We start from the raw sequence: 19,587 nt of genomic DNA, 5'->3' as shown, positions 1-19,587 counted from the left end.
CCTTTTAATTACATCAGTTATCAAAGAAAACGACGACAACAAAAAAAAAAAAAAAAAAAAGCAGTGGTAACAAAAATACAAAGCTCTGAGGGTTTCTCGTTTTTGTTTGTTCTGTAACAGGCTGAGAGCAGCAGTGCAATTGTTTTAATTCAACTTCTGCTCCGAGTCCCTGCTGGCAGCATAGGAGTAGGCTTTGCCCAGCACCAGGCGGTCCCGCAGCAGCTTGAAGAAGGCGTAGTAATTGCTGAAGAGGATCAGAGCCAGCGAGATCGTCTGGTGCCACTTCTCCGAGGAGATCAGCGAGTAGAGCTGGTAGAAGATGACAGCCCCTTCCAGCAGGATCAGGATGTTGAGGATTCGCAGTGGTTTGCTGAAAAAGAACTGTGGGGGAGCAGGGTGAGGCACCGGGCAGGAGGCGAAAGCTCTGGGGGAGGATTCTGGATGGAGTCACCCCCTGGCACAGGGCTGAGATGAGCCTGAGCCCCACCCTGGGCACTGACCCCCCAGCTCCATCAGCCCGGGGTGTCCAGGCACCAGGAGCAGGATCCCTGAGTTATCCCTGCTCCCAGGAAGGAGAGGGGAGCTTACGTGGAACCGGAAGTGCGAGACGTCCGAGGGCACGGCCACGTTGTAGTGACCCACGGCCTTGTAGACGTTCTTGCTGTGCTTCACCAGCACCCCCTGGGGCCACATGCACTCCTCAGTCCACCTGCAGAGACAAGAGATGCCTTAATGCCACCTGCAGGGGACAGGAGATGCCTTAATCCCACTTGCAGGGGACAGAAGATGCCCTAATCCCACCTGCAGGGACAAGAGATGCTTTAATTCCACCTGCAGGGGACAGGAGATGCCCTAATCCCACCTGCAGGGACAAGAGATGCTTTAATGCCACCTGCAGGGGACAGGAGATGCCCTAATCCCACCTGCATGGGGCACTGGGCTCTGCTGCCTCCCCACCAGCAGTGAGGAGTTCTGGAATTCTGCTCCCAGTTTGGAATTGTCACCAAGGCAGTGACAAACCTGGAAAAGCACAGAGCTCAGGAGCTGCCTCCCATCCCACTGGGATCACATCCCAAACCTCCCTGGCGGGTTCTGAGCTGGGTGAGTTCAAGGCTTGGAGCAACCTGGGAGAGTGGAAGGTGCCCCTGCCCCTACTGAGTGAATCCCAAACCCGTCTGGGATTCCATGATTCCAAAGGGAAACTCCCAAAAAGAGCTCTGAGCTCAAACACAGGCAGCAAATCTCTGGGGATGTTTCCCCCTGCAGCAAATCTCTGGGGCTGTTTCCCCCTGCAGCAAATCTCTGGGGATGTTTCCTGGGATCACATCCCAAACCTCCCTGGGGGGTTCTGAGCTGGGTGAGTTCAAGGCTTGGAGCAACCTGGGAGAGTGAAAGCTGTCCCTGCCCCTGCTGAGTGAATCCCAAACTGCAGGTAGCCGTGGCCAGGAGCAGCAGGCACCTTGCCAAAAATCAGCTCTGCCTGGCAGGGACGGTGCCCAGAGTGTTTGTGTGTCAACCAACAACTCCGCTCTCCTTTTCCTCTGGTTTACTTTAAGGCTGAGCTCCACACCCGCCCAGCAAAGGGAAAAATCCAGCCTTAACGCCAGGAGAGAATTCCTTACTGATGCTGCAGCACGTTGGAGCAGAGGGCTGGATCCACCTTCTGCCAGCAGCCCAGGTGTGCTGCAGCCTTGTGGAGCAGGTCACAGTAGCGGGCAGGGAGCAGGTACTGCATGAGGATCACCGAGGTGCTGATGGAAACCAGCAGGAAGAGCTCACAGGACCAGCGTTTGTCGTAGTACTGAGTGTTCTGGGGGGGACAGGAAGGTGGGACAGTGTTTGGACACTGTGGGACAGTGTTTGGACACTGTGGGACACGTGTGGACAGCCTCGCCCGCCCGAGGCATCACCACACAAAGCGCTCGGGCAGGCAGGTGAAACCAGGGCCCTGCGTGGAGCTGTTGATCCTGCCTGGAAAGGAAGAGCCCACGTGGGATGGGGGATGGAGAATTCCTGCAAAACATTTGTGCCGTCATCACCAGAAGCAGGGAGGCAGCTCCTGATGCTGCCCACGCTCAGCTGATGGAGCACCAGCCCCTCAGGGCACACCTCACCCCATCCACCAGCAGACATTCAGAATTCAACCACCACGAGGAAGGACCGTCCTCCCTCGTGGTGCCACGGTGTCACCTCCCAGCCAGGCCTCACCTTGACAAACCACACAGGCACGAAGGCCACGTAGTAGGCACTGAGCATGGAGCTCACCAGCACCTCCTTCATGCGCCAGTTGAAGTCCATTTTCAGGAATTCCACCTCGTTGCGGATGAGGTCCGGGGACAGGCAGCAGGCGTGGCTGGGCATGGCCTCCATGCCGTACATCTGCCTCGTGTGCTGCTTCCAGGTCTCCTTGAGCACTGTCAGGTAGTCCCTGCCCCGGGCTGTCACCTCCCCCGTGTCCCTGGGGCCAATGTTGGCCACCTGGGCGAAGAGCCCGGCCTTCCTGAAGTCACAGTTCAGCTGCAGGAAGGGGATGTACATCCCAAACCTGGAAAAGCACAGAGCTCAGGAGCTGCCTCCCATCCCACTGGGATCACATCCCAAACCTCCCTGGGGGGTTCTGAGCTGGGTGAGTTCAAGGCTTGGAGCAACCTGGGAGAGTGGAAGCTGTCCCTGCCCCTTCTGAGTGAATCCCAAACCCGTCTGGGATTCCATGATTCCAAAGGGAAACTCCCAAAAAGAGCTCTGAGCTCAAACACAGTCAGCAAATCTCTGGGGCTGTTTCCCCCTGCAGCAAATCTCTGGGGATGTTTCCCCCCACAGCAAATCTCTGGGGATGTTTCCTACAGCAAATCTCTGGGGATGTTTCCCCTCACAGCCAATCTCTGGGGCTGTTTCCCCCTGCAGCAAATCTTTGGGGATGTTTCCTGCCGCAAATTTCTGGGGATGTTTCCTCCTGCATCTACCCAGGGAGGAGGGAGCCATTTCCACCGCAAACATTTCCTTTTGATAGGTAACAAAAAGCAAAAAGCAGGAGCTGTTTGAATCCCCTCACCTGGCAGAGGAGCCCAGGAACAAAGGGAAAAAACAAAGCCCTGAGTTTTGTGAGCACCGTGGGAAAAGCACACAACTCTTTTCAGCAGCAATAGTGACTAATAATTAATGCTCACATCAAGCTGAAAGAGGGGTCAATGTCACAGATGCGTCCTGCCACCACGGAATGTCACACAGCAGGAGGGAGAGGTGCAGGATAAATCCTGTGCCCATGGGCAGGGACACCTGCCACAAGCCCAGGCTGCTCCAAGCCTTGGAGACTCGCAGCTCAGAACCCCGCAGGGCTGCAGGGAGCCTCCCCCAGGATTCTGGGTGGACGCCCCAGGCCTGAGGCAGGGGTACTCACGGGTAGCACAGGAACAGGAGGTTGAGGAAGGAGTAGGTCCTGAAGAGGTGGATGATGGAGCGACACAAACTCCAGCCCGTGCCCGTGAGCACGGCGAAGCGAGTGACCACCAGGAAGATGGAGCGTGGCAGGGAGACTTTGCCACTCTGGGAAGCCTGCGGGACACAGAGAGAGCTGGGCACAGCTGGGCATTCCCTCTTCTTAAAGGAGAGAACGCTGTGTAAAACCACAGCTAAGAAGGAAATGCCAGTGCCCAGCTGGCACCAGGACAGGGAGGCTTTCTGTGGAATCTGGGCTCTCCAAAACCTCTGGAATCTGGGGTTCACTGCTCAGGGAGTTTCTAGGTAAGGTCTGGCAGTCACCAGAGCCCAGCACACTCTCCTGGCAGTGGGATGCTTCCACAGTGAGCATCCCCAGCTCTTCCCCGGGGAAAGCTGGAGTGATGGAGAGAGCAGGAAAAGAGCCAAAAGGGAGGAGGGAATCGGTCACTACAGTGTGGCTGAGACAGAAATTCAGAGAGACACAGAAGGACACAGACCCAGCAGGTCGGGGGAGCTCAGTTCTGTTCTCTGCTCCTCCCACTGGAAACCTGAGATTCTGCCCTGGGTACACCCCAGAGGTCTGGAGGGAAGGATGGAGGGGTTTGGAATGGCAAAAGGGATCCAAAGCTTTACAAATCTCCTGGAAGGAGAGCTCTGGCTTTACCTCCTTGACGACAGCACCGATGAGGCGCCGTGCCAGGACGATGGTCGTCACCGTCAGCACGTTGAAGTCAATGAGGTGAAAGTTCTGTGGGGACAAAACCAAAATGACTCCATTTCCATCAGCACCAGGAACCCACATCCAGCACAGAAAGTCCCAAATGATTCTCTTCTCCTTGGACTCTCTTCCAAGAGAATGCCAAGCAGCCAGCCAGAGACCAACATGTGGGGAACAGGGAGTGGAAGGAGCAACCCTGAAAGGTCAGATGCAGTTTTTATCAAACATTATCTCTAAAACTTTAGGTTTAGTGCTCCAAGAGACAGCCTGGGAGCCCCAGCTGCCCTTTGGTGCTTACCAGGGAGGTGTGAGAAGGAGGGTGGGAGGGTGGGTACCACCACACTGTCTTGTAGATGTTGATGTAGTGGACGAAGAGGGCGACGAGGTGGCAGAAGAAGAGCTGCAGCTCGAACAGGACGCTCCTCTCCACGGGCAGCTCGGGGATCTTGCAGTGCCGCAGGGGAACGACTGTCTGAGCTGCCAGAGGGGGGCTGGACAGGCCTGTCCCCGAGCCACTCCTGCCAGGAGAGCCAAGAGTGAGCAGGGGAATGTCCTCCAGCTGCCCCCCACAGGTCTGAGATTGATGGGGAAACTCGAGCTAGCGGGGCTGGCACAAATCATACATTTCAGGGATTTGCCCACACAAAGGAATATCTGGACCGAGGACATTTGATATCAAATCCCCTGTGATGTTCAAACCCAGGGTGGTGTTATGCTACTCAGTGGCTCTCCTAATTAATTGGAAGCTTTCAGAGCTCAAGTTGGTGTTTACATATCCAAGAGTGCTTGAACATGAAAGGCAGAGCAATTACACACAAGGCCTTGCTCGTTCTTCACCTTCTGTTCACCTGAGGAGGAAAAACGAGTTCAGCCAGAGGAGCCTCTTCCTGTGTGAGCAGGCACAGGAGCCCAGACTGATCCTCTGGATCAAAGGGAGCTAATATCTCTCAGATTGAGCTGCAATCTCTGAATAAAAACAGGCAAAGGAATCTGGGTGTGGGCCTCAAAGGAGCTGCAGAGCACCGAGTGTCCCTGTGAATCCCCAAATTACGCCGTGGATTCAGGGGGATGCAGGGGGATCAGGCCACGCTTCCAAACAGCAGATGGAGAACCTAAAATAAGGCCAGGAGTGAGGGGAAACCTGAGCTGTGTCCCTGAAATGCCCAGATTCCCACACTGATGGTGATTCAGATCCTCAGGACTGATAAAGCATGGAATCACAGAATGCTTTGGGCTGGAGGGACATCAAGGATCATCCAGGGCATGGGCAGGGACACCTTCCCCTGGCCCAGGCTTGGGCACTTCCAGGGATGCACAGCTTCTCTGGGAATCCCACTGCAGCCCCTCCCCAGCCTCCCAGGGGAGGATTTCTCCCTAAAATCCCACCTGGCAGCGGGAAGGCATTCCCTGTGCCCTGTCACCTCACAGCCCTGGAGGTGGGCTGGGTGTGGATCTGTGCATCCCCTGCCTGGGACCAGGCCCCGGGTGTGTGCTTTTCCCAGGAAAGCTGCATTGCCCCACCTCCCCTGGCCCTGCAATGACTTGTCCGGATCCCTAAAAATCCCTGGCTCAGGGCCCTCAGCTGAGGCAGACTGAACATTTTCTCTGCAGAGTAAATAAAGAAAAATATTTATGCTGCTGCTCCTCGGCTTCTCCGTCCTGCTCCGCCTCAGAATCCAGCTGATCCTAAAAAAAACCCCACAGAGCCACATCACCTGAGCTAAACTGTGCCTGGCACGAGCTCCAGGGCCCTGGGGATGCAACAGCCCCAGCCGGGCTTTGGATATAAAATTGTCCCTATTTTGATTTCTCATTCCCTGGTCCCTGAAGGGTTTTGAACTCTCCTGGGAGTCCTGAGGAGTCTCAGGGACACCCATCCTCATTCCAAGGATGGACAAAGTGGGATGCAGGAAAAGGGAACGGGGAGTTAACAGGAAAGGGAGGTGGGAATGGTTTCCCAGTCCCAGAGGTGAGGTGAGGTGGGATACTGGGAAAATAATTCCAAGGATGGACAAAGTGGGATGCAGGAAAAGGGAACTGGGAGTTAAGAGGAAAGGGATGTTGGTTTCCCAGTCCCAGAGGTGGGATTAGGTGGGATATTGGGAAAAAATCCTCCCTGTGAGGGTGGAAGGGGCTGGAATGGAATTCCCAGAGGAGCTGGGGCTGCCCCGTCCCTGGGGAGTCCAAGGCTGGGGTTGGAAGACCCCGGGACAGGGGAAGGTGGGGGGGAAATGGGACGAGCTTTAAGGTCGGGGAACGGGATGAGCTTTAGGATCAGGGAATGGGATGAGCTTTAGGATCAGGGAATGGGATGAGCTTTAAGGCTGGGGAATGGGACGAGCTTTAAGATCAAGGAACTGGATGAGTTTTATGGCTGGGGAATGGGGTAAATTTTAAGATCAGGGAATGGGACAAGTTTTAAGACCAAGGAACGGGATGAGCTTTAAGACTAGGGAATGGGACGAGCTTTAACAGCAAGGAATGGGACGAGCTTTAAGGTCAGGGAATGGAATGAGCTTTAAAATCAGGGAATGGGGTGAGTTTTAAGACCAAGGAACAGGACAAGCTTTAAGATCAGGGAATGGGATGAGCTTTAAGGTCAGAGAACAGGACGAGCTTTAACACCAAGGAATGGGAAAAGCTTTAAGCTCAAGGAAATGGGACGAGCTTTAAGGTCAGAGAACGGGACGAGCTTTAACAGCAAGGAATGGGACGAGCTTTAAACTCAAGGAATGGGATGAGCTTTAAGATCAAGAAATGGGACGAGCTTTAAGGTCAGAGAACAGGACAAGCTTTAAGGTCAGGGAATGGGACGAATTTTAACACCAAGGAATGGGAAAAGCTTTAAGCTCAAGGAATGGGACGAGCTTTAAGGTCAGAGAATGGGATGAGCTCTAACAGCAAGGAATGGGAAAAGCTTTAAGCTCAAGGAATGGGATGAGCTTTAAGGTCAGAGAACAGGACGAGCTTTAACAGCAAGGAATGGGAAAAGCTTTAAGGTCAGGGAATGGGACGAGCTTTAAGGTCAGAGAACAGGATGAGCTTTAAGGCTGGGGAATGGGACGAGTTTAACAGCAAGGAATGGGACGAGCTTTAAGGTCAGAGAACAGGACGAGCTTTAAGGTCAGAGAACAGGACGAGATCTAACCGCAAGGAATGGGACGAGCTTTGAGGTCAGAGAACAGGACGAGCTTTCACAGCAAGGAACATGAGGAGCTGCAGCCCCCAGCCCAGCCCAGCCCAGCCCGGGGCCGTACCTGGTGCGGGAGCGCACGCCGGTGACCGAGGAGCCCGAGGAGTGGCCGGCAGCCCCCGCGGCGCCGGGCTCGCACAGCGGGTTCCGGCAGTAGGAGCTCCTGTTGGGCCCCCGGCGTCCCCCGGCCATGCCCGGGAGTGAGGGGTTCCTGGCTGCTCACTGCGGGCCGGCCGCGGCCCTCGCCACTGCGGGGACAGGGCGTTAATGAGCATGGGTTAATTAGCGTTCCTTATGGAGCCTCGCCCCCACCACCCCGCCGATCCCAATTTCATTTCTGGAGCCCGTTGCTCCAGGACAATCCCAGTTTCTCCAAATTTAATTCCTGGAGCCTGTCACTCCATTCATTTTTGGAGCTCATTGCCCCAGGATAATCCAAATTTCATTTTTGCAGCCTGTCATTCCATGAAAATCCATTACTTTTTGGAGCTCACTGTTCCCCGCCAATCCCAATTGCTCCAAATTTAATTTCTGGAGCCTGTCACTCCACGATAATCCATTAATTTTTGGAGCTCGTTGCCCCAGGATAATCCAAATTTCTCCAAATTTCATTTTGGAGCCTGCCATTCCATGATAATCCATTAATTTTTGGAACTCAATGCCCCAGGATAATCCAAATTTCTCCAAATCTCATTTTTGCAGCCTGTTGCTCCAGGATAATCCATTAATTTTTGGAGCTCACTGCTCCAGGACAATCCCAGTTTCTCCAAATTTAATTTCTGGAGCCTGTCATTCCATGATAATCCATTAATTTTTGGAGCTCGTTGCCCCAGGATAATCCAAATTTCTCCAAATTTCATTTTTGGAGCCTGTCACTCCATGACAATCCATTACTTTTTGCAGCCTGTCACTCCAGGATAATCCAAATTTCTCCAAATTTCATTTTGGAGCCTGTCATTCCATGATAATCCATTAATTTTTGGAGCTCGTTGCTCCAGGATAATCCAAATTTCTCCCAATTTAATTTTTGCAGCTCGTCACTCCAGAATCATCCAAATTTCTCCACTTCTTTTCCCCCTGTCTCCCACATTTCTCCAGGTCAAGGATGGAACCTCAAGGAGGGGCTGAGATCTCCTCACTGTACAAGGAATTCCATCTGCATCCCTGGGGTGTCATCCCTGTTTTCCAGACTCAAGAGACGCTCCCAAAAATTCAGAAATGTGGGGTATTTTGGTGTCATTTTGTGTTGGAACCCAAGGTTACAGCTTTTTAAAATTGCCATTTTATTTTTGGCTCTTTAAGAGGGGAAGGAGCAGCACATTTTTAGGGTATTTGTTGTTTCATGTTTTGATGGCACTGAGGTCAACGGGGTGAGCCCAAATCCAGCTTTTCCTGGGCTTGTTTGCCACACACAAAACTCATCCCAAGCTTTTCCTGGATCCTGTTAACCTCAGGAGAACCCACAGGATTTTTTTTTTCACGGTGATAAAAATCCCCATTTCCAAGTGAAATCTGAGCTGTGAGGGGGAACTCGGGCACATTCCTTTTCCTGGCGGATCATTTCCAGCTTTGGAATTTGCATCTGGAGCAACACAATGCTTTAGAAACCCATCCCAAGGGGCTCCTAAAGCTGATGCTGAGCTCGGAGTTCTCCAAAATCCCCGTCCTGGAGCTGGAGCTGGGGGGAGCTGCTGTTTTTTAGGAGCTGCTGGGATGGTTTTTGGGAAGTGCAGGAACTCTGGGAACTGTGAGGGCACAATCTGGGGGGAATTTGGGGTCCAGAGAGGTGCAGGAACGAGGCACGAGGCTCCAGGAGGGAAACTGGAATTGTGGGGGTCGTGAAGGGAAATTTGGCGGTAAAATTTGGGGCTAAAGGGGCTCCGGGGGAGCAGCAGGGGCTGCAAAAGGGAAATTTGGGGGCACAGATGCGGCTGCAGGAGAACACTGGGGGCTTCAGGAGGTGTGAGGGAGAAATTTGGGGGCACAGATGGGGCTGCAGGAGAACACTGGGGGCCCCAATAGCTCTGGGGCAGAAATTTGGGGGCACAGGTGGGGCTGCAGGAGAACTCTGAGGGCTTCAGGAGGTGTGAGGGAGAAATTTGGGGGCACAGGTGCGGCTGCACGAGAACTCTGGGGGCGCCGAGAGCTCTGGGGGAGCTGTGAGGGAGCCATTTGGGGGCTCAGCTGGGGCTGCACAAGAGCTGAGAGGGCCCCGGGCTCTCTGAGGACGCACCGGGACCCTCGGCGGCTCTGAAAGCCCCACCGGGCTACTCAGGACCCGCTCGGGAGCGCCACGGAAAGCTCCGGGAGGGCTCCGTGAGGGCTCCCCGAGCCCGCGGGGCTCTGAGGGGCTCCGGGCGAGGCCGCGGCGCGGGAGCCGCCCCCCTCACCGCGGCGGGGCGGGGCGGAGCGAGCCGCGGGGCTCTCCCGCGCCCCGCCCGCTCCCCGCCGGCTGCCGGGCGGGTTCCCCCCCGCCCGTTCCGCCCGTTCCCCCCCGGCCGCGCTGCCCCCGGCCCGGCCTCCCTCACCCATCGCCGGCCGCCGCTCCGCCTGCGCCGGGCACAATATGGCGGGCGGGGCGCGACGGCGGCCGGCGTGGGACAAGCTGCTGAGGGGCGCGAACGCGCGCAGAGCCACGCCCCTTTCGGTGCGGCCACGCCCACGCGGCCACGCCCAGCGGGGCAGCGCGGTGTCACCGCCCGGTGTCACCTCCCGGTGTCGCCGCGGGGGAACGGCAGGAATCGCCGCCGCCAGCTGTCCCGGCAGCCCGTTATGGCAGGGAATGAGTAATCCCTGGCAGCTGCGCGGCTCCAGGCGGGGCTGGGGGCTGGGATGCTCCTGGAGGGGTTTCGGCGACTCCGCGGATTTGGGGTTTTTCCCCCAATTTTTTGCTGGGTTTTGTGGGGGTTGAGGCTTCAGCAGAGATGGTTGCACAAAGATGAGAGCCAGCCCTGCCTAGGCTGGAGGAAAAAGCGGCCCTGGAATGAAGGAGTTTGCACAAAGATAAAATTTGCTGATTTTTTGGGGTTTTTTTGTGGCTGCCCAGGGAGGTTTGGAGTGGCCAGCCCTGGAGGTGTCCAAGGTCACAGAGCTTGGAGGGCTTTTCCAACTTAAATTGATTCTGGGAATGGGCAAAAGCGTAAAAAATCAGGAGTGGCCAGACACCTGGTGTTTAAGAGAATGCTCTAAAGGTACCAGGACATCCCTAAAATCCCAGTCAGGCCAAAAAATGTATCTGGAATGTGATGGATGAACCTTTTTCGGTCCAAAATCAGTGGTAAAATTCCAAATTCAGCGGTAAAATGAACATCTCCATCAGGAAACAGTTTATATTTCAGTTTTCCAACAGGCAGCTGGAGATCCAAGGGAGTTCCCAGGATCCAAGGGAGGCTCTGGTGTTCAACACTCCCAAAAAAAACCTGGCAGATTCCCATTTTCCACTCACAGCAAAGAGAGTTTGAACTGATCCTCTGGAATCAGCTCCCTCTTGGCAAAAGGAGCAAAAGGAGCGTGGAAAAACATTCCCATGGAAACATATGGAGGGCTCAGCTGAGCTGTGCTCACACCGGGAGCTTCCTGAGGGGAAAAATGAGGGAAAAACATCTCCATGCCAGCTGGGAGCCCCCTGGGCACTGCCCAGCCTGCAGGAATTCCTGCCCCTCACCACCCACGGCTCAGCTGAGGTTGATCCATGGAGGAGAAATTCCCTGGTCCGTGGAGGAGGAATTCCCTGGTCCGTGGAGGAGGAATTCCCTCATCCAAGGAGGAGAAATTCCCTGATCCATGGAGGAGTAATTCCCTGGTCCGTGGAGGAGGAATTCCCTGATTCATGGAGGAGAAATTCCCTGATCTATGGAGGAGAAACTATCTGATCCATGAGGGAGGAATTCCCTGATCCATGAGGGAGGAATTCCTTGATCCATGAGGGAGGAATTCCCTGATCCAAAAGGGAGAAATTCCTTGATCCATGAGGGAGAAATTCCCTGACCCATGAGGGAGAAATTCCTTGATCCATGAGGGAGGAATTCCCTGATCCAAAAGGGAGAAATTAGCTGATCCACGAGGGAGGAAATCCTTGACACATGGAGGTGGAATTCCCTGATTCATGGAGGAGAAATTCCCTGATCCACAAGGGAGGAATTCCTTGATTCATGGAGGAATTCCCTGATCCATGGAGGAGAAACTACCTGATCCATGAGGGAGGAATTCCTTGATCCATGGAGGAGAAACTACCTGATCCATGAGGGAGGAATTCCTTGATCCATGAGGGAGAAATTCCCTGATCCACGAGGGAGGAATTCCTTGATTCATGGAGGAATTCTCTGATCCGTGGAGGAGGAATTCCCTGATCCATGAGGGAGGAATTCCCTGAGACATTTTCCTCCCCAGCAGCTCCAGCTGGAGCATTCCCTGCTCTCCTCTCCCTCCTCCAGGCTCCTTCCAGGCTGCTGGAATCCCCCCGATCCCAAATTTTCTTTGGGAGAGCAGCAGGAGGGGTTAAGGAGGTAAAAAAGCACATTATTTTTCCTTGGCTCTGCTGGTGGCAGATCCTCTCACATAAAATTCCAGATTTGTTCAGATCTGGACAGGGAATCCAGCTGGGCTCTCCAACTCTGCTGATCCGAGCTGGAATTTGGGAGGTAACAGATCAAACCCCTGTGCTTTCAGTGAGACTGGGAGACAGAAAACCCCAGAAAAGCTGGGAAATTCCCATCCCTGGAGCGCTGGGAGAGTGGGACTGGAGCAGCTCTAAGGTCCCTCCCGCCCCGGAGCATTCCCTGAATCCATGATTCCACCGAACGAAGCTCGGAGCCACGGGCTTTATTGAAACAATGCAAACAGAAAGTGGAAAGCGGGGGGAAGGAACGGGCAGGGATGAGGCTCCTTCCAGGAAAAGCTGCTGGGACACCTCTGGAATTGCAGCTGGAGCGTTTTCCTTGGGTTCACTCCCCACTAAGGACAAAATCCAGGTTTGGGGCAGCTCAGAGCGAGGCCAGGCTGGGCTTTTCACCCCAGGGCTGCCCTGGAGGAGCTGCTCCCACTCAGGGGAAAGCCTGGGAATGCTGAGACACGGAGCAGGAGGGTGTTCCCAGCCTGACAAACCCAGGATTTTGTTGGGAAACACTTCCAGAGAGGAGACGTGAACAGAGCCAAGAACAACGAGGGATTTGCTCTGGGCTGGGGCCTTGCCCAAAATCCTACAAATAACAAGATGTGGATGAGCCCTTTGGGAAAACAGGGAGAGGAGGAGATCCCTGGCACTTGGGAGCAGAATTCCAGCAGGAAAGGGAAGGTTCTCCAGGTTATTGAGGTGACTCAGACTCCCAGGAATCTCCATCCCTCCCAAATCCCTGCCTCACCCCGGAATGTGTGCCTGATTCTGATGCTGAGGGGTTATTTTGGGATCTCAAACGAGCTCTGGCAGCCTCCAGGGCTAAATCCTGCCTGGAAAAGTGCTGGGAGAGGGAGGGGAGGAGGGAGGGAGCTGTGTGATCCAAGGAATGTTTCCCAAACACTCCCAGTTATTTCAATATATTCGCATTTCCATCCTTTCCCATCAGCATGCCACAAAAAGCAAGGCACGAGCTGGGTTATTCCAAAGGCAGCATCACAAGATCCATTTGGGAATAAATTGCTTCCTAAGAGATGATGATCTCTATCAAATCTTTTCCACTTGATCTAAAAGCTGGGCCTATTAGGAGAGAAATGGCAAAGATTGGTGCACTGAAATAAAAGAATTGCTGCTCCAATTCCACTGGAAATGAAGATGGATTTGATCCAGGCCTGTTATCAATTCCCTCCTGGCAGGAGGGAAATTCAATTTTCAAGTGCAGGAATTCAGGGTGAACTCCCTGCTGCAGCATGCCACAAACTGGCTCTTCCCTGTTCCTGATGCTCCTGAGGAAAGAGGGGCTCCTTTGGGAACTTTACAATCCCCTGTAAAATGAGATTTATCCTTTGATGTCCCCTGCTCAGCTTGGATTGGGGCTTTTCCAACATTTCAAGGTGGATTCCTTGTTGATTTTTATTTGTGGAGCTCAGAGGCAGCATTTTGCTGTTCCCAAAGGAATCCCACAGGGAAGGGGATGAAGGAATCGTGTCCTTGCTGATGTGATCACCCCCAGCCACTCCCAGCCCTCCAGCAAAGAGATTTTTTAAGGGAAATTAAATTTTCAAGTGCAGGAATTCAGGGTGAACTCCCTGCTGCAGCATCCCACAAACTGGCTCTTCACTGTTCCTGAGGAAAGAGGGGCTCCTTTGGGAACTTTATAATCCCATAGAAAATGAGATTTATCCTTTTTTTGTCCCCTGCTCAGCTTGGATTGGGGCTTTTCCAACATTTCAAGGTGGATTCCTTGTTGATTTTTGTTTGTGGAGCTCAGGGGCAGCAGTTTGGAATCCCACAGGGAAGGGGATGAAGGAATCGTGTCCTTGCTGATGTGATCACCCCCAATTTTTTGTTACAGAATCATCTCCTCTGCTCCATCCCTGAAAATATTCCAGGCCAGTCTGGGCTAGGGGAAGGAATCCCTGCCCACGGGAACGGGGTGAGATTAATCTAAATCATCAAGAACCATCAAACCCTTTCCAAATTCAGATTTCTGGCTCCAAACTGCTTCCAGCAACTTCCAGGGGGTGAAAAACAAAATTTTTTTGTCTTTTTAATATTTTTAAAAATAAATTTAAGCCCGACGAGCTGGAAAAATGTTTGTTTTGTCATGAGAATTACCAAAAAAGCACCATTTTTTAGGGTTTTAAACCCCAAAAATGACTGTGGGATCACTGAGGGAGCGGATGAGAAGAGGAAGGGGTGGGAAGTGGCAAGGAAAGCTCGGCAGCCTGGAATTTTCCTGGATTTTCCTGGGTTGTGGCCTCCTGTGGAAATTCCTGAGCCATTCCCAGAGCATGGGGGGAACAAATCCCAAAGCTGGGGAAGCACAGAACCTTCTAGGTCTGTGATTCCATGAAATCCCTGCATCCCAAGGCACAGATCTCATCCCAAAATCCCCTAAAAACTCAGCTCAGGAGCCTCCTCCACGCTGTGACCTCAGGGAAGCAGCTTCCCCTTCTTTATTTTGGTGTGGATCCAAGGAAAAATTGGAATTTAGCAGCTCAGATGGTGCCACCCCCGCGTTGGGAACTCAACAAGGGGTTGTAAAAAAATCCCCCAAAACTCACCCAGCTGGAGCTGGCCCTGCTCTTCCTCCTCCTCCTCCTCCTCCTCCTGCTGCTGCTGAGTCACGGCCCCAAATTCCTGCAAATCAAAGGGAAAAAAAATAAAAAATGAGGATCCTCACCAAAAAAAACCCAAAAAAACAAAAAAAAAATTAAAAAAAAAGGAAAAAAGAAAGAAAAGATTCCTGCATGCAATTACACATGAAGGAAAGACATGCAACTCCAGCTGAGCTATGGACATTTCACAGCAAACAGCAATACTGGGGGGGCTAAAAATTGAGATTTTCAAACAGCTGAGCAGAATGGGGGGCTGGTTTTTAACTGGGTTTGGCAGTAGCAGGGCTAGCTTGGGTTCACGTTCAGTTGACATCTTTTACCCTCTGCAAATGCAGGATATTTCAAGATTCCTTCTGGCCCACCATTCCATCCCAGTGCATCTGCCAAGGGCACGTTATTAAAAGTTATTGCTGATTTATGCCACGTGGGTCGGTTTAAACGTTTAGATTTAAAACATCTTTTTTTTTTAAACATTTTTCGTTGGTTTTTTTTTTTTTTTCCCCTTTTACACGAAATTAACATCGGCCGGGTAAAAAAAAGTTTACGTCACAGGTTTATGGGAAAAAGAGAAATGGGCTAGATTAAAATCAGACATTTAGGTTACCTTTTTGGGCTTTGCGGTGCCTGTTAGCTCTACACATCCTGATTTCTCCTGCTGATAATTTTCCTTTAAAAGGGGGGGCATAGGCTGATCTTTTCATCACATTATGCCCTGAAAGCTGACTCCAAACCGGTGTTGAAAATTCAGTTATTTGCACTTTAATAACAATCTACAAATACAACTTTTTTGTGTTTTTTTTTTTAATTATTTTTAAATGTTCCCCTCGGTTCGTGCGCTGCAGTTTTTGGTTTTTTTGTTGTTTTTTCTTGTTTTTTTTTTCCCTAAAATTCTATTTTTCACCCCCGAGCAGTTTAATCCTCTCCCCCTAAAATTCCCCAATTCACCTGTTGGATGGGAAATAAACCATGGAGCATTGCTTTATTTTAAATAGAAATATATTAAATATCTTGACATCCACACCCTCTCACAAAGGATTTAAAGAGCAGCTGCAGCACCATCCACCAACAAAAAAAATTCATTTTTCAAGTGGTTTTTCCAAGGAAAAGCTGCTTGGAAGCATCATCTCAGCCAAGATGGGAACTTCCTTGGAATTCTCAGCATTCCTACTTTAAACCAGCCTCTGGAATATTCTCTGAGGCCACCTGAAATCTGAATCATCAAGCAAAGAACCCTCAAACGCTTTCCAAATTCAGATTTCTGGCTCCAAACTGCTTTCAGCAACTTCCAGGGGGTGAAAAACAATTTTTTTTTTTTGCTATTTTTCATATTTTTTTTAAAATAAATTTAAGCTCGGCGAGCACAAAAAAATTTTTGTTTTCTCACGAGAATGACCAAAAAACCACCATTTTTCTTTTAGAAATGCCTCCACGTTTTTAAATAAATAAAAATAATAAAATAATAATAATAATAATAATAATAAAAATAAAAAGACAAATTAAGTTTAGCATGGATTTAAAGTTGTTTGAAAAAACAAAAACAAAAAGCTCCAAAAACAAATGACAATTCATCACATTTACTTTGATTAAAAAAGGACTAAACTTTATTGACAGATTGAGACAGACATTTTGACACGTTTTGAGCTACCTAGTTAGGCAGACTTTACACAAAATGTAGCATTTTTCTCATTTTTCTCTTCCAGAACAGAGTGGGAGGACAGTGCAACAAATCCAATTAGGACTTTATCTTATGTACAAAGTGAAATTTGGTTTTTTTTTTTTTGTCTGTTTTTTTTTTTTATTTTGTTTTTATTTTTTTACAGCTGCAGTGTCCCTTTTTATGCAAAGCTCGTGCTGAGATACACTTGAACGAGGGGCTGGGACTGCTTGAAATTGAGATTTTTTCAGGGGTGAGGTTGAAATTTTTATCAGATTTTCTGCCCCAAAAGGGCTACAAAAAATCAGAATTTTCCAGGCCTCCCCATGGAATATTTTTTCTATCAAACACTGGGCAATTACCATATTTTAGGTTTTCTTTTCCCTTAAAAATTGTTAATTTAGAATGAAACTAAAAGCCCTTTCCACTGGAAAAACATTCCCAAGCATATCTCAACACTGCACGGGGGCTAGATTTCAAAATCCACATAAGAAAAGTCAACTTTTTACCAACCTAATTTTTCCTTTTAAGTCAATCCTCTTTAGAAAATGCTATTTAATTTGTTTGGAGGATCCTTTGGGTTAAAATTTAAACTTCAAGATTCACCAGCAATCTCCTTTTAAAGGTTTGGCATCTGAAGTTATTTTTGTTGTTGTTGTTGTTTTTTTGTTTTGTTTTTTTTTTTAAATGGTGGCAGCCACTACTGTTACATTATGATTTTAATTCTTTAAAAAAAAAAATAACCCTGAATTTTGAAATGTAGCCTACTTTGGGATTCTGCAACTACAACCTTTACGGGTTCCTTTAAAACAAACTTTAAAAGTTTTAACAAAACCTTAATTTCAGAACTAAGCAAACCATGTCACTTTTGGAAACTAACATTTTTTTTTAACTCGCTTTTTAGGTGTTTTTTTTGTCTTTTTTTTCCTTAAAAAAGGTACAGCTTGTTGGTTTTTTTTTGTTGGTTTTTTTTTTTTTTAACCCTAAAACGACAAAGAAAGAAAAAAGCCATCTACGCACCGAAGAAAATAAAAAAGAATAAAAATTAAAAAGTTTTTTTGTTTTTTTTTTTTCTCTCTCCCCCCGCTCTAAAATCTATTTAAATTCATCTCTCAAGAAACCACTACGTACAGAAGCCAAAATGCAGGGTGAGGATGGAGTGGGAGGAAAAAAAGGGCCAGGAAGAAAAACAGGGAGCCAATTACTTGTCTGCTGTGGGCAAAGCAACGGGAATCCCGGGAGATACAAGAACCAGTAACAACTGTTTGCTCCTAAATTGGGGGTTTTGGCCCCGTTTTTGGGGTCAGTAGCGGCCGTAGGGGTGCTCTCTGTAGCCCCCCTTGACTGGCCGGGCTGGGGGGGCCTTCAGGGAGGGGCGGGTTCCGTTCCAGTCGTCTTGGCCTGGGGGGAGAAGAGAGAGAGAAAAGTCAGGCAAGGGGGCAAGGGTGGGGGAACGGGGCTGGAAATGGGCTGGGACAGCTGGGGGAGATGGGGGAGGGCAGCTTGGGCTGGGCTGGGGAAGAATACTGCTCTGGAGAGTTCCTTGAAACAGCTCCTGATCCCTGAAAACAGCTCCTGATTCCAAAACCAGCTCCTGATCCCTAAGAACAGCTCTTGATCCCAAAACCAGCTCCCCAAAACAGGTCCTGATCCCTAAAAACAGCTCCCCAAAACAGGTCCCCAAAACAGCTCCTGATCCCCAAAACCAGCTCCTCAAAACAGCTCCCCAAAACCAGCTCCTGATCCCCCAAAACAGTTCCCCAAAACCAGCTCCCCAAAACCAGCTCCTGATCCCTAAAAACAGCTCCTGATCCCCAAAACCAGCTCCGCAAAACAGCTCCCCAAAACAGGTCCTGATCCCTAAAAACAGCTCCCCAAAACAGGTCCTGATCCCTAAAAACAGATCCCCAAAACAGCTCCTGATCTCCAAAAACAGCTCCCCAAAACCAGGTCCTGATCCCCAAAAACAGCTCCCCAAAACCAGGTCCTGATCCCCAAAAACAGCTCCTCATAACCAGCTCCTAATCTCCCAAAACAGCTCCCTAAAACCAGCTCCTGATCCCCAAAAACAGCTCCCCAAAACAGCTCCTGATCCCCAAAACAGCTCCTGATGCCCCAAAACAGCTCCCGATGCCCAAACACTCCAGCAGAAGACCTCAGGAGCAGGCAGCCTCCAGCTCCACTCTGCTCCAGCACCAGGACACAGCACAGCCCTGCTGGGCCAGGCTCCTTTAAGGTGCCTTTCACCCCAAACCACTGCAGAATTCCACAAAAAAAATCAGAGTTTGCTTGTGACACCCACCCCTGTGAAGGTCCTGAGGCTCCTGGACTTGGATTCCAACCTGTCCCTGCCAGATCTGAACCTCAGGGAAGGTCCTGAGGCTCAGGGAAGGTCCTGAGGTTCAGGGATTTGGATTCCAACCTGTCCCTGCCAGATCTGAACCTCAGGGAAGGTCCTGAGGCTCAGGGATTTGGATTCCAACCTGTCCCTGCCAGATCTGAACCTCCCCAGCCACCAAACCCATTCCCACTCCCTCCAACCACCCCCAGCCCAGCTTGGTGATTTATCCCGGTTCTGTCCCAGGGCAGCAGAGAGCAGAGGGAATGGCAGAGGTCAAACAGATCAGATCAGCTGAGCCAAGTGTGCAAGGGGCAGCCTGGGCCCCGAGCCAGCAGCAGGCACAGAGGGCTCTTTGTGCTCGGGGTGACACGGGCTCAGCAAGGCCAGGGGACAGGCAGCAGCTCTGGGAGCAGCTGGAGGGAACATCCTGAGGCTCCTGGGTTTGGGGTTAAACCGGGAGCAGGGAACACCCCGAGGCTCCTGGATTTAAACCTGGAGCAGGGAAGACCCTGAGGCTCCTGGGTTTGGGGTTAAAGCTGGAGCAGGGAAAGTCCTGAGGCTCCTGGGTTTGGGGTTAAACCTGGAGCAGGGAATGCCTCAATGCTCCTGGGTTTGGGGTTAAAGCTGGAGCAGGGAATGTCCTGAGGCTCCTGGGTTTGGGATTAAACCTGGAGCAGGGAACACCCCAAGGCTCCTGGATTTAAACCTGGAGCAGGGAATGTCTCAATGCTCCTGAGTCTGGGGTTAAACCTGGAGCAGGGAACACCCTGAGCCTCCTGGACTTGATTTTAAACCTGGAGCAAGGAAAGTCCTGAGGCTCTTGAATTTGGGCTTAAACCTGGAGCAGGGAATGCCTCGGTGCTCCTGGGTTTGGGCTTAAACCTGGAGCAGGGAATGCCTCGGTGCTCCTGGGTTTGGGGGATTACACCTGGAACAGGGAATGCCTCGGTGCTCCTGGATTTGGGATTGAACCTGGAGCAGGGTGAGCAGGAGACAACAGCTCTGCCTCC

At 51.0% G+C, this 19,587-nt stretch overlaps 2 protein-coding genes across 6 annotated transcripts in view; both read right to left on the bottom strand.

The window, feature by feature from the left end:
- On the bottom strand, positions 1-14,583 carry TMEM39B (transmembrane protein 39B). Of its 3 annotated transcripts, none has more exons than XM_038161031.1 (9): positions 14,529-14,583; positions 7,414-7,597; positions 4,455-4,674; positions 4,103-4,186; positions 3,398-3,552; positions 2,209-2,545; positions 1,623-1,810; positions 589-709; positions 1-381 (listed from the first exon to the last, which is right to left on the bottom strand). In XM_038161031.1, exons 2-9 carry the CDS (start codon positions 7,539-7,541, stop codon positions 145-147), a joined length of 1,470 nt encoding a protein of 489 aa, XP_038016959.1. In that variant the 5' UTR covers positions 7,542-7,597; positions 14,529-14,583; the 3' UTR covers positions 1-144. The 3 variants fall into 3 exon arrangements, with proteins under 3 accessions (XP_038016959.1, XP_038016960.1, XP_038016958.1); XM_038161032.1 differs by lacking the exon at positions 14,529-14,583 and adding an exon at positions 9,878-9,939 and having other exon boundaries at positions 2,266-2,545; XM_038161030.1 differs by lacking the exon at positions 14,529-14,583 and adding an exon at positions 9,878-9,938.
- Positions 12,156-19,587, bottom strand: part of KHDRBS1 (KH RNA binding domain containing, signal transduction associated 1) — a 19,401-nt gene continuing 11,969 nt past the window's right edge. Inside the window, exons 9-11 of one of the 3 annotated variants that reach the window (XR_005259676.1) lie at positions 17,442-17,637; positions 14,529-14,604; positions 12,156-13,041 (exon numbers count right to left, since the gene is read on the bottom strand). Coding sequence is in view for 1 of the 3 variants with exons in the window: in XM_038161035.1 (XP_038016963.1) it covers positions 17,540-17,637 (98 nt within the window). In the remaining 2 variants the exon portion in view is untranslated. Of the gene's footprint in view, positions 13,042-14,528; positions 14,605-16,160; positions 17,638-19,587 lie in introns of those variants that run through there. The other 2 variants (XR_005259677.1, XM_038161035.1) reach the window with 2 other exon arrangements.

This window comes from Motacilla alba, chromosome 23 (genome assembly GCF_015832195.1).
Source record: "Motacilla alba alba isolate MOTALB_02 chromosome 23, Motacilla_alba_V1.0_pri, whole genome shotgun sequence".
NCBI lineage: Eukaryota > Metazoa > Chordata > Aves > Passeriformes > Motacillidae > Motacilla > Motacilla alba.
Note: the sequence above shows the minus strand (reverse complement) of the source record. Positions and strands in the feature narration are given on the sequence as shown.

What these genes read in the sequence shown, in the direction of transcription:
- TMEM39B (XM_038161031.1), bottom strand. Translation starts at nt 7,541, where the DNA reads ATGGCCGGGGGACGCCGGGGGCCCAACAGGAGCTCCTACTGCCGGAAC. An exon ending in GGCGTGCGCTCCCGCACCAG is followed by an intron (nt 4,675 to 7,413) that starts GTACGGCCCCGG and finishes CTCTCCTGGCAG; the next exon opens with GAGTGGCTCGGGGACAGGCC. An exon ending in TCCAACGTGCTGCAGCATCA is followed by an intron (nt 710 to 1,622) that starts GTAAGGAATTCT and finishes TTGTCTCTGCAG; the next exon opens with GTGGACTGAGGAGTGCATGT.